This window comes from Rana temporaria, chromosome 2 (assembly GCF_905171775.1).
Source record: "Rana temporaria chromosome 2, aRanTem1.1, whole genome shotgun sequence".
Taxonomy (NCBI): domain Eukaryota; kingdom Metazoa; phylum Chordata; class Amphibia; order Anura; family Ranidae; genus Rana; species Rana temporaria.
The window spans coordinates 147,869,884-147,883,973 of NC_053490.1; the positions used below are offsets into that span (position 1 = coordinate 147,869,884).

Sequence of the window (14,090 nt, forward strand, 5' to 3'; positions counted from 1 at the left end):
CAAAGTCATAAATTTGCACTTTAAAATAAGTCAATAAATAAGAACAATATAAGGTTTGACTACTGCATAACTTATATGTGACACCGTCAAGTGCTTAATTTTTTGTTGCTTCTTTTATGTCTTCATAATACCTAGAAAATGGAAGAAGATCAGAAGAGGCAAACGCTAAAAACACAACAACCTTATCAGGTATGGCCAGACAATAAAGTAAATATATTTTCAAATATATGGAGGGGTTGATCTACTAAATGAGTAACGTAAGCAAAATAAATCCGGTGCACAGCACGCACAAATATTGAGGAAATGCGGAAATATAAAAATCAAGATTCTTTCTCTGCCCTTAATAGGAGACACTCTGTTAGATAACCACACCAGTTCCAATACAGATACATGGATTGTCCAATACCTCCTCATTGAAATCTTCAGTTCCCTCCATAAGTGTTCAAAGGCCATTTGTCCTTTCCTTACTAATACCCAGATCTCAGTTACTGCCAATTGTGACCAACCATTGTCTAATTGGCTTAAGTTTGACCCGTCTGATGGGACCTTTACTCAGCACAGACTCCGGATTTAAATATCCAGAGTAAATGTCTCCTAAACGGTGCAGGTTTAGGAGATATTTACAGTACCTATAGGTATTATAGTATTATAGGCATACCTATAGATACAAACACACAAGGGGAGTTTACTTCCTCTTTAATACAATTAAAATTAAATCAATGTAAAAAATAACAGACTTACTAGGTGAAAATAAAGGAAAATGCACATCTAATGCCGCATACACACACAACCGTTTTTCGGGTTGTAAAAAATGCCTTTTTTTTTTTGTGTCATTTAAAAACGATCGTGTGTGGGCTCCAGAGCATTTTTCACGATGTAAAAAATGGGCATTAAAAATTTCGAACATGCTCTAATTTTTCACAACGTTTTTAACGTTGTCGTTTTTATGGTCGTAAAAAATGGTTGTGTGTGGGCTTTAACGACGTGAAAAAAACGCTCAGAAGCAAGTTATAAGACGGGAGCACTCGTTCTGGTAAAACTAGCGTTCGTAATGGAGTAAGCACATTCATCACGCTGTAACAGACTGAAAAGCGCAAATCGTCTTTTACTAACACGAAATCGGCTAAAGCAGCCCAAAGGGTGGCGCCATCCGAATGGAACTTCCCCTTTATAGTGCCGTTGTACGTGTTGTACGTCACCGCGCTTTGCTAGAGCTTTTCACGAACGTGTGTAGGCAAGGCTGTTTTAATGATCGGGGTGAAAAAAAATCGTTTTTACTAGACCTTATTAATTATCTAATAACATGAATACCAAAAACGCTATCAGTCTCTGATATTCTACATCTTCTTAGTGGCAAAAATATTAACTGCTAGATCCTGGAAATCACCAACATTTAATGTAACGTTAACAAAAAACAAACTTTCATGATGGGAATTTTGTGACATAAACGCCATTTGACTGTGCGTGTTCTTTGTTTTTCAGGCAAAGAGTGCAAGTGATGAAGAAGAACAAGATTGGTCACCTTGTAATCCTGGAATGAAAGAATATACAGTAATAACTCATTTTATTTAAGCTTCACGCATGATACGAAGGACGTTCAAGTCAAACCGGGACTTTTGCGTTTATATAATAAAAGAACATTTATTTTTCAACATACTGTTACATTTATACACTCAGCATTCATCTAATGCCCGGAAAACTTTGGCATAGAAATATTTGTCAGTACGATTGAACCATCCTAGGACAGCCTGCTCCACTTCGTCATCAGTACATAACAGGAAGATTTGTCTCTTGTGTAATTTCACAACAGGTTATGTATCAATTATCCAGGATCAGGCATTCCAAGCTCTGAATGTTCACAGGAATGATTGCTGTGGGCTGGGAACCACCACGGCTGGGATTGTCACAGACATACATACGGCCATGTTTGAAACACTTACACCATTCAAATGTCTTACTGCTACTTAGCGTTTCATCACCGTATTGCACTTGAAGTTTTCTGAAGTTATCCGCAGTGTTTATGCCTTTGTTCACAAGAAACTTCATCAGCACACACTGTTCCATGCACGCACCAACACTGTTGTCTGCCATATTGATTAACAGTCTCTAGACTAGCCCGTGACACCTATCAGTAATAGGACAGACTTGCCACTCACTACTGCATGTAGTACCGCAAAGCTATCATTTTTATACAGGTAAAATTAAAAATCCCAGTTTGACTTGAACGCCCTTGTAATATAATATACTACATGAATTTTATTGTACATTGAATACCTTCTCTTGCATGTCACCGAAGTGGGGTGAAGACAGGAGGTTTCAGCAGGCACTGAAAGAATCAATGTATAATCCTACTAATTGCATAGTGCTCTTTCACACTGCTCTGTAGCAAACACAGCGATTTTGCTGTGTTTCAGACATGTTTCCTGTGCGTTTCTGGTGTATTTTGGGGTTTTCCGCCCAAACGCGTTGCGCTTTTATCACGATTATATCACGATTTCCATTTATTTCAATGGTAAGCTGCGTTTTTGGTGCGGTTTTGGAAACCGCACCAAAGATGCAGCATGCAGGACTTTTCAAAACGCACTGCACCCACAGTGCACTTCAGCCCCGGAAGAATTTACCCCTTCCTGACCAGAGCACTTTTTGCAATTTGGCACTGTGTCGCTTTAACTGACAATTGCACGGTTGTGCAACGTTGCATCAGAACAAAATTTACGTCCTTTTTTTCCACACAAATAGAGCTTTCTTTTGGTGGTATTTGATCACCTCTGCGATTTTGAAAAAAAAGCAATATTTTTTACTTTTTACTATAATAAATATTCCCCAAAAATATATAGAAAAACAATTTTTTTACTCAGTTTAGGCCGATATGTATTCTTCGAAATTTTTTCGGTAAAAAAAAAATCGCAGTAAGCATATATTGATTGGTTTGTGCAAAAGTTATAGCGTCTACAAAATAGGGGATAGTTTTATGACATTTTTATTATAATTTTTTTTACTAGTAATGGCGGCGATGTGAGATTTTTATCGTGACTGCGACAATATGGCAGACAGATCGGACACTTTTGACGCTATTTTGGGACTATTGTCATTTATACAGCGATCAGTGCTATAAAAATGCATTGATTACTGTGTAAATGACACTGGCAGGGAAGGGGTTAACCACTAGGGGGCGAGGAAGTCCTAGGGAGTGATTTTAACTGTAAGGTTGCTGGGCTACAAGTGACATGACAGTGATCACTGCTCCCGATGACAGGGAGCAGTAGATAACTGTCCTGTCACTAGGTAGAAAAGGGAAATGCCTTGCTTACATAGGTATCTCCCCGTTCTGCCTCTCCGTAACAGGATTGCGGGCTGCCAGTGAACATCAAGATCACGGGACCCGCGGACATGGTCACGGAGAGTGCGTCGGGTGCACGCACGTGCCGCATGGCTTCTTAACCTCCCTGGCAGTATGATTCTGTCTGAAAAAACATGCTGAAAGCGGTACAATTATCTGCAAGGAAATTTGGTGTTTTATACTGTAGGCCTGTGATTTTTAGGAATAACTCACTTAAATCTGACCAAACAAGAATCTAATAGGCATCCCGGGTATGACATTTTTTTAAAAACAAAATTTTAAATTATAATATAATAAATAATTATAAATAATTATAGCAAGTAATAATATAATTAAAATAAAAATTATTCAATAATGTAATCAAATCAAAATCACTGAAATTTTCTCAGTTGCAGAATTGTTGCTGTCATTATTTTTTTTTTTTTTTATGACGAATTTCCCCGCAAATCGCTATCGCACAATTCTGCAAGTAATTATAATTTATTATCGCTGTTTTCTAGCTGATCTAAAACCATTTTTGACATAAAAAGACACTTTTGGTTGCTATGGACAATCTACAGTTTTCAGGCAGAAAGAAAGGTTTTTATTATATAAAATGACATGTAGGGCACTGGGCAGACCACTAGGGACAAGGGGTGTGTGTTTTTTTTTACATACAGTACTGTAATCTATAAGATTACAGTATACTGTATGTATAGTGTTTGATTACTTTTTTGAATTTGGCGCCGATCTCCGTCCCCGTGCGTCGTAACGTCGCAGGGAACGGAGATCGGCGGCACAGGAGGACGCTGTGTGAATCGAGCGAGGTCCCGCTCGCTCACACAGCGCGGTGACATCGCTGGATCCAGGACAAGGTAAGCCAGCGCACGCTGCAGGCTCTGCATATCTACCCCGAGCGTAACATGAAAAACCCACCCCGAGTCACGCTCGGGAATACCGCCAGGGGGGTTAAAGGAGATGTACAGGTACGTCCATTTGCCCACTGCTGCCATTCAAGCTGACGTATATCTGCGTGCAGTGGTTGGGAAGTGGTTAAACCTTTTTTTTAATTAAGGCTTGCACCTTGTACAGTATAGGATTTCATGTCATCTGTGCACAGTCTTGCCACGAAGAGTTAATCCAGCTCTGAGCAGTCCTCTTATCTTTTCTTTAGTGAGATAAAAACTGACACACAGAGAAATAGGAGTCAGTTCTCCCCCCTTGCTGTGAGTGACAGGTGATTTACATATCTCATGCACAAGCCTGAGAGAGGCATTTTGTGTACTTCAAATCCCTTCCTTTTTTCTTCTCTAGCTCTCCCTGGATTGGCTGCTCCACACCTTTAGCATGATTGGACATGCTGAAGTCATGTGGTAACTTTACTGGGTTTTGACTGGATGTTAGTAATCATAGCAGAAGTTCAGTGTAAGGAATACACAGGATAAAATGCATGTTGACAAGGGCAGTGTAGAGGTGGGCAGGGAGGCTACTGACATCACGACGCCACCCACCGAGCTCCGGACGACAGACCCACCCACAGAATCTGCAGTTTTTCGGGTCTCATAACAGACAGAGGGGAGACATTTGACAGGTAAGGATACATTCAAGAGTTATATATAAACTTATAGATAACCCCAATGGCAGTAGTTTAGAAAGGATGAGAGTGAGTTTACATCCACTTTAAAATGCTCCATTTTCTCCTACCAAAATCTAAATCTTTTGGTAAGTTAACTGGCTTTTACCATTAGTCCTTGTAAAGTACATGTTTATAATCCCTGATCATGGAACAGCAGAAACACATATTAAACAGAAATGTCAGTATAAAGGAAAATTTATTACCAAATACTTACCGTAATTTTCCTTTCCTGATAGGCTCCATGGCAGCATACGTGTGGGTTAGCCCCGCCTCCATAACTACCCAATAGGACCCCTCCCCTATAAATCTTAGCTGTGGGCTCTCAGCCTTGTTCCGTAACTATCCTACTCCACGCATTTTGGGAGGGACTCCTGCTGCCATGGAGCCTATCAGGAAAGGAAAATTACGGTAAGTATTTGGTAATAAATTTTCCTTTTTCCTGACTGGCTCCATGGCAGCATATGTGTGGGAAATAACTCACAAAAAGAAACCCGGGTGGGCAAAAATGCTGAGAACATAAATTTATTTAACACTGTCCACCGACAGCACTTGTAAACCAAAATTTAAGGAAGACAAAGCAGCCGGTTCAATACAGTAGTGAGAGACAAAGGTATTAATTGAAGACCACGAAGCCGCTCTGCATATAACTTCAGGTGCGACATGTCGTGAGGCTGCCCAAGAAGTCGAGATGCTCCTAGTTGAATGTGCAGTTACTGCCTCTGGAGGAGCCAGGCCCTTCTCTTTATATGCCCTCTGGATGGTCTGAACTATCCAAGTTGAGATGGATCTGATTGATGCCCGCTTCCCTCTATTCTTCCCATGGAGAAGGACGAAAAGAAAGTCTGTTTGCCTGAAAGAACTTGTCATTTCTAGATATAGATTTAATGTGCGTCCTACATCAAGGGGATGAACACTTTGATCTTCAGACAACCCAAAGGTGGGCAGGACAATTTCCTGATTTTCATGAAAAATGGATGTCACTTTAGGATTTGAGCCCAGCATAGGAATTAATACTGCTCTGTCAGGAAAGAAGGTCAGGAATGGTTCTTTTGAACCCAGATTTCTTATGTCGGAGATCCTCTTAGCTGAAGTGACTGCAACTAAAAAGATGGTTTTGAGAGTAAGGTCTCTAGCTGAAAGAGGTTTATCCGGATTAGAGCTGATCGAGGTAAGATAGTCCAGAACAAGAGGTAGATCCCATTTGGGGAACCTCGGTTTTCTTTGGGGCCTGAGCCGAATGGCACCTTTGAAAAACTGGCGAACCAGGGAATGGTTAGCCCAAGAGATCCCTGTAAACGCAGAGATGGCTGAGACTTGCACTCGGAGAGAACTGACTGCTAAAGGTAAGACCAAGCCCGTTTGTAGGAAGCTAAGGATATCTTGAACCTCTGGAGAGCTAGGAGGGTTGGACCTCGACGACATGTGGTCTGAAAATTTTGACCAAATACGTTCATACACTCTGTTAGTACTATTTCTTCTGGCGTTAAGCAGGGTTGACATGACTTCTTCTGGACAACCTAGTGCTTTAAGCCTTCCCCTCTCAAGAACCACGCCCTGAGGTGCAGACGAGCTGGACATGGGTGCCATATTGAGCCTTGGGAGAGAAGATCTGGTTTGGGGGGGAGAGGAATTGGGTCCCGATAGCTGAGGAGCGATAGGAGAGAGAACCAGGGCCTGTTTGGCCAAAAGGGGATCACTGCGAGGATTTCCGCATTCTCTGACTTGAGCCGGTGAAGGAACCGAAAGATCACAGGGACTGGTGGAAAGGCGTAAGCTTTTTGAAATCTCCATTGATCCGTGAGAGCGTCTATCCCATAGGCTTGGGGATCCCTGCCCCTCGCATAATACTTCATCAACTTGTGGTTGCGCGGGGACGCAAATAGATCCACTTCTGGGGATATTCCCAAGGTTAGAAGCCAATTGAACACATCTGTGTGTAGGGACCATTCGTTGTTGTCCAACTGGACTCGAGATAAGAAGTCCGCTTGAACATTCTGAATCCCCGGAATGTATACTGCCGAGATGTTGGCCAGATTCTTCTGGGCCCAGTCCATAATTGGTTCTACTTCTCGAAGTAGGGTCCAACTGCGAGTTCCACCCTGTTTCCTTATGTAGGCCACTGCAGTCGTATTGTCCAGCCTGAGCATCACTGAACATTTTGTTAATATATGGCTGAAGGATAGGAGTGCTTGAAAGGCGGCTCGTAGTTCCAGTATGTTGGAAACAATTCCGTGAGAGGGTGTGCTCCATCTGCCTTGAGCTATCTCTGAAAGGCAATGGGCGCCCCAGCCCAGATTGCTGGCATCTGATGTTATTGTAACCCAAGTGATGGGACGAATTGAATGGCAGTTGCGGAGATTCTTCCCCTGAAGCCACCATAGAAGAGATCCTCTCATAGATTGAGTGATCGTGATGCGCTGACTCTTCCTGGAGGAGACCCATTGTTGGAGAAATCCTTTCTGGAATGGACGAGTATGCCACTGGGCCCATTTCACCATTGGAATTGTGGCTGACATGGTACCGATTAACTTCAGACAATGAAGGGCAGATAGCTGAGGAGCAGCGAATGCTTTGCGGATCCTGCCTCTGGTCGTGGTAACTTTTTCCTCCGGTAATGAGATGGTGCCTATTGATGTGTTGAAGAGGGCACCCAAAAACACTAGGGTCTGTGATGGGACTAGATGACTTTTCTCCACATTTATTAGCCATCCGAACTCTTGCAGAGTGGTAATTACTAGATCTCTCTGTTCTATCAGTTGATTTCTGTCTTGGGCTAGTAGCAATAGATCGTCTAAATAATGATGAAGACGAACTCCTTTCACCTGCAGAAGGGCTACGACAGCTAGCAGGACCTTGGAGAACACCCGGGGTGAGGTCGTGAGGCCAAAGGGTAGGCAGGTGAACTGTAGGTGCTGGTCGCCTACCGAGAAGCGGAGGTATTTTTGAAAACCTATTGCCACCGGAACATGAAAATAAGCGTCTTTCAAATCTATTGACACTAACCAATCCCCTGGATGGACCGACTGTTGGATGGTTAACAGAGATTCCATCTTGAATTTTTCTTTCCGAATAAACCGGTTGAGATGAGTTAGGTCTATTACTGGTCTCCAAGTACCGTTCTTTTTCTGCACTAGAAATAAAGGGGAATACATGCCTTCGCCTCGTTCTGTTCTTGGCACACTGACAGCTGCGCCTTGAATTAATAAAGAGTTCACGTAGGCCAAAAGGATTTGTCTTTTCTCTTCTGTGCCTGGAAGGTTCGTGGGAACAAACCTGAGCCTGGGGACGCTGTTGAAGATCCAAGTGTGGCCTGACGAGACCGTCTTGATGGTCCAGAAGTCCTGAATAGAGGCCGCCCAAACATGCCGAAAGTGGGAAAGGCGAGCCCCCACCTGAAATGCTTGGGCGGGCCCAACCTCAAAAAGACTTCGTAGATTCCTGGCTGTTAGAAGTAGTGCCTTTAGTTTGCTTCTTAAAGGGAGGTTGTCTGGACCTCCATGGTCTAGAGAATTCACGACCGGGTCTATAGTTGCGTGCATCCCTCCAGCGATCTGTATTCTGTGGTCTGAAGAAGGTGCGTTTTTGATTCTGTAAACGCCTGTCTTGAGGGAGAAACCCTGACTTACCTCCCGTGGCCCGAGAGATGGCACTATCGAGTTTATTGCCAAAGAGGGACCCGCCCTCAAAGGGAATACGGCACCAAGCCTGCTTTGAGGCTGCATCCGCAGACCATGGACGGAGCCACAAAGCACGGCGGGCAGTGACTGCCGACAACATCACCCTGGCCACTAGGCGAGTAATATCAATAGAGGCCTCCCCCAAGAAAGCGGACGCTAGCCTAATTTCTTGGATAGGAGAACTCTTAGCTGTGTCCTCAGAAATGCTTCTCAAGGAATCATTAACACTGTCAGACCAGGCTTCTAAGGCTTTTGAGGCAGCTGCTATAGCCAGAATGGGTTTACAAGCGGACCCTGCTGTCAAGTAGATTCTCTTTAGGTCCGAATCGATCCGTCTTTCCAAAGGATCTTTAAAAGAAACTGTATCTTCCAAGGGAAGGGTCACATACTTCACCAAACGCATCAACGCTGCGTCCACTGACGGGGCGGCTTCAAGATGGATCACGTCTTCTTGTTTGAAGGGATATAATTTTGTTATCTTCGACTGCATAGAGCCTTTTTTATCAGGTTTACTCCACTCATTGGAAATAATGGCGCCTATCTCCGTAATAAACGGGAAATAATGTCGCTCCTTGTTGAGCTGTTTAAAGAGTTTTCTCTGTTTAGGGGGGGAAGTAGCTGGATCCTCCAAATTCAGGGTTTCCTTAATAGCTTTCACTAAGGCAGGGACTAAGGCATAGTCAAAGCCTATTACTGTATCCTCTAATTCTGAACCACTTTCTGAAGGAGAAGCAGCCGACTGGCTGGCCTGAGTGGCTGCGAAGACCTCATGTAGATGTCCCTGATCCAATAAGGGAATCATTGGGTCTATAGGAGAGTCCTGCTGTATTATAGTATCTCTCTCCTGCAGGGATTTATCCACGACCCTTTTGACAAGAGCTTCCAGGTGTTTATCTACACCTCCCCTTTCATTGGCTACTTTAGAGAAACAATGATCACAGAGGGATTTGTTAATAGATAACGAAGCCTTGCACCCCCAGCAAGAATTTTCCAATCTTTCATCATGGGGGGAGAGATGAGGAGTACTTCTACTAGCATGACCAGTTCTGGATGAACTATGGTGTCTGGAGGATGAGTGCCGGTGATGTGACCTAGAAGACCTGCTGTGACCGTGGGACTCATTATGCTGCTGGTCAGACCTAGAAGGGCTGAGATAAAGAGAAGAAGAAACACAAATAGTCACACTATGTCCCTATACTCCACTCTCTTCCCCCCCAGCAGGTGCAGAAAAACATAGTTTTCCCCTTAGCCATACCTGTTGAGGGAGGGCTGGCCACTGAGAGGCAAAGAGATGTCCATGTAGCCTTGGATAGACACTGTAACAGGAAAGTGACAAGCTGTCAAGTAGAAACATGAGGAAGGTTTTTAGCCCAAAACCGCACCAGAACACTTACCTAGATGTGGACAGGACAGTACACCGGGAACCGCCGTATGAACGCACGCCCCCGGTGTACACATGTCTCTCGCTCTGTTTTAAAGGCTGGGCGTATGACGCCATGACCGCGTCAGCCGTAACCAGTGCGCATGCACGAGTCGAGTCTCGCGCATGCGCTAGCCAGGCCTCGCTCGCGTGTGAGCCAGGCCTCGCTTTCAGTCCCGGTCTGTCTGTGTAGAACGCAGACAGAACCCGGAAGTCAGAGGGAGCGGCGGCTGGAACGCAAGGGAACCAGACGCTCACAGGGCAAGTAAGACTTAACAAACAAGGAAAAAACAAACCACAAACATAAACACTGCTGCCATGAAAAAAGAAACGATACTGCTCACCATCACCACCATGATCCGTTCGGCCAGGGACACACACCGGTCTTTAGATAAAAGAAGGCTACCTGCACCGCTAGGCATACCAATCTTGCGCAATAGACTCCATAACTTCAGCGCTATTCCATGCATTCCATACCCTGCTTAACAGACAAGGCTTATTGGAGAATTCATTGGCCGAGCTTGATCAAAGGATGAGTTGTGTATATGTTATATATATATATTTTTTTTTTTTTGGGTAGAAGAACCAAACACATGGTCCTACGGAGGACAAAAAAGGAACAAGGCTGAGAGCCCACAGCTAAGATTTATAGGGGAGGGGTCCTATTGGGTAGTTATGGAGGCGGGGCTAACCCACACGTATGCTGCCATGGAGCCAGTCAGGAAATAATGTTTAATACTATTCAGTGGGAAAAAGATCAATACGTTGAAAGAACTCTACACCACACTAACTTGGTACAACATGCTGTTTGCTTCTGATTATGTGGGTATTTACACAAAATGTGATGCTCCTCCACACTTCTCTTATTATTTCAGTTTACTGACCCATGTAATGTTCATTACAGGCAAGTCAGCAATTTTACAAACAGCTAAGGGAGGAAGAAGAAGAAAGAAAATGGCAACAAATGGAGGAAGAACATTGTAGAAAGGTATCTATATAATGCTATTTTCTGTAAACCTGCATACAGGCATTCTCTCTACTCTGTTTACTATTCCTATGACTCTCTGTTGTGTGATGGAAGTCATATACAGTTTACTAGTATCATGGGAACTACAGCAGTTTTAACTTGTTATATTTCTACTGTAGCTACAATAAAACATTATATATAAAATATAACTGTGCAACCTTTTTTATCATATGCTCATAAATGCGCTTAATGACAAACAATAAAGGTGAAAAATCAATATAAACACAGATGTCAATATACTATATTTATTTTAATTCAGTTAAACCGATGAGAAAGGTCTGATGGACCGTTTTCATTGGTCCAAACCGATCGTGTATGGGCGCCATCGGTTATTTAACCATCGGTTAAAAAAAAGTCAACTTGTTTTAAATTCAACCGATGGATTCCTAACCGATGGGAAAAAAACGATCATTAGTAGGCACAACCATCGGTTAAAAATCCACGCATTCTCAGAATCAAGTCGACGCATGCTTGGAAGCATTGAACTTCGTTTTTTTCAGCACTTCGTTGTGTTTTACGTCACCGCGTTCTAACACGATCGTTTTTTTAACTGATGGTGTGTAGGCATGACGGACCATCAGTCAGCTTCATTGGTTAACCGATGAAAACGGTCCGTTCTCATCGGATGGACCGATCGTGTGTACAGGGCTTAAGATGTCCGCTGCCAGCTTCTGACTGCAGGTGTTCTGTCAGATTAGAAAACCTGGTAGCAGTGGAACGCATGCGCAGCTGACGGAACTTCACTTACTTTCGCAGATTTGATGGGGTCGCTAATCTGATAGAACACTGGCTTGTTAACCATGAGCTGGTCCCTGTCTGTGCCCTGCAGCTATGAACAGCCCGTCCTGACTGTTGAGAGCCATGTGTGCTGAACCATGCTGACCAGTGGAGCTGTTTACAGGCTTTTTACTGTAAAAGTGTAAATGTAGAGATGGAGTGTAAATTAACATATCAGAAATTATCTTCCATCGGTTGAGAGAGATACAATGTACAAAGGTAGATGCTTGTAATGAACACAATGGCAATCATGGGTCATACTTGGGCATCATTGAAGAACGTCAGTGATGGGAAATATAGGCAGCATTGTTTATTATGGAGCTGCTTATCATCCCTGTCCAAGCATCAGCCAGAGGGCAAACACTATCCACAGGGATCTCCATTTCTTTACCTTAGCCGGCAGTGCAGGAGGTATACATATATTATTAGTCCATAGTTGTCATTGAGCACAGCTTGCCTTTAACAATAAAGGGCATAGAGGAACACGATAAACAAACACATTTTTTTTATTTAGTTAGTTTATTTTTATTTGTAAGGTTTCCTTAACTAATGTTATATGCAGATTGAGGTCACACTTTTGATATACATATGAATGAAATAGTAAACACAATGAATCATTCTGACGCATTCTTACATTGGATTTACATAATTGACGCTTGGAGACTAATAGCAAGTGATTGCCGCTAATAGAGAAGAAAAGATGGTAGCTTTCTAGAAACTTTGTTTTTTAGACCATAGGTCTTAAGTTCAAAATCCTCAACTGGTTGAAATTAGAATGATGATTAGTGTTGGGGCAAAGAAAAGATTGCCCTGGGCCCTCCAGTCTCTTAGGCTGGCCATACATTATATACAGTAATTTTCTTGTACAATGTTCCAATGGATTTACCAAAACCATTAAATATTAGGTCAAACCTAAATACTTTAAATTTTCATGCCATCAGGCAGGCACTTGCACTACATAGTTGAAGGTAAATGTGTGAGGTCAGGCACTGATGTTGGACGAGAAGACCTGGCTGTTTTATCGGGTTGAGGTCGGGACTCTGTGCAGGCTAGTTAAGCTCCTCCACCCCAAACTCACTCATCCATGTCTTTATGGACCTTGCTTTGTGCACTGGTGCGCAGTCATGTTGGAACAGGAAGAGGCTGTCCCCAAACTGTTTCCACAAAGTTGGGGGCATGAAATTGTGCAAAATGTCTTGGAATCATAAATTCTGCCAGGGTATGTAAACTTATGAGCACAACTGTACATGTATGAGAGAATCTACAGCGGTATGCTTTGTATGGATCCAGTAGACACACAAGATATATTGTATCAAGTGGAAAGGTAACCTAACACAGAGGGAGCGCCCTTAAAGGAGCTAATGAGTGGAACTTGAGATCCAGTCCTTCTGGTAAGAAGTGTGTGTTAATGTGGGGAAGGCACCTTGCTGAAGCATCTCTTTTGTAAATCACCGTTCATTTATAGAGCACAAATAACTGGACTTTTTTCATTTTTCACTGTGGACTGGATGTGTTTATTAAGATTTTCACCTTTGAATTTTTCACTTTTATTGTTTGATATTTGGATCATTTATGAGCATATGACAAAAAAGGTCGCACACTTATATTATATATATATATATATATATATATATATATATATATATATATACATACAGTGGATATAAAAAGTCTACACACCCCTGTTAAAATGTCAGGTTTCTGTGATGTAAAAAAATTAGATAAAGATAAATCCTTTCAGAACTGTTTCCACTTTTTAATGTGACCTATAATCTGTACAACTCAGTTGAAAAACAAACTAAAATCTTTTATGGGGGAAGTAAAAATAAAATAATGTGGTTGCATAAGTGTGCACACTCTCTTATAGCTGTGTTCAGAATGAAGCAATCACATTCAAACTCATGATAAATAAGAGTCAGTACACACCTGCCATCATTTAAAATGCCTTTAATTAACCCCAAATAAAGTTAAGCTGTTCTAGTAGGTCTTTCTTGACATTTTCCTAGTCGCATCCTACAGCAAAAGCCATGTTCCACAGAGAGCTTCCAAAGCATCAGAGGGATCTCATTGTTAAAAGGTATCAGTCAGGAGAAGGGTACAAACCTTTTCCAAGGCATTAGATATACCATGGAACACAGTGAAGACTGTCATCATAAAGTGAAGAAAATATGGCACAACAGTGACATTTCTAAGAACTGGACGTCCCTCCTAAAATTGACAAAAATACAAATGGA

The 14,090-nt window shown here is 42.5% G+C and overlaps 1 protein-coding gene across 2 annotated transcripts in view; it reads left to right on the forward strand.

Annotated features, from left to right (window-relative positions):
• EPSTI1 (epithelial stromal interaction 1) overlaps window positions 1–14,090 on the forward strand; it is a 121,116-nt gene that overhangs the window by 75,644 nt on the left and 31,382 nt on the right. For both annotated transcript variants that reach the window (XM_040341299.1, XM_040341300.1), the window contains exons 10-12: window positions 136–189; window positions 1,483–1,551; window positions 10,957–11,040. In XM_040341299.1, the coding sequence (XP_040197233.1) occupies window positions 136–189; window positions 1,483–1,551; window positions 10,957–11,040 (207 nt within the window). The remainder of the gene's footprint in view (window positions 1–135; window positions 190–1,482; window positions 1,552–10,956; window positions 11,041–14,090) is intronic.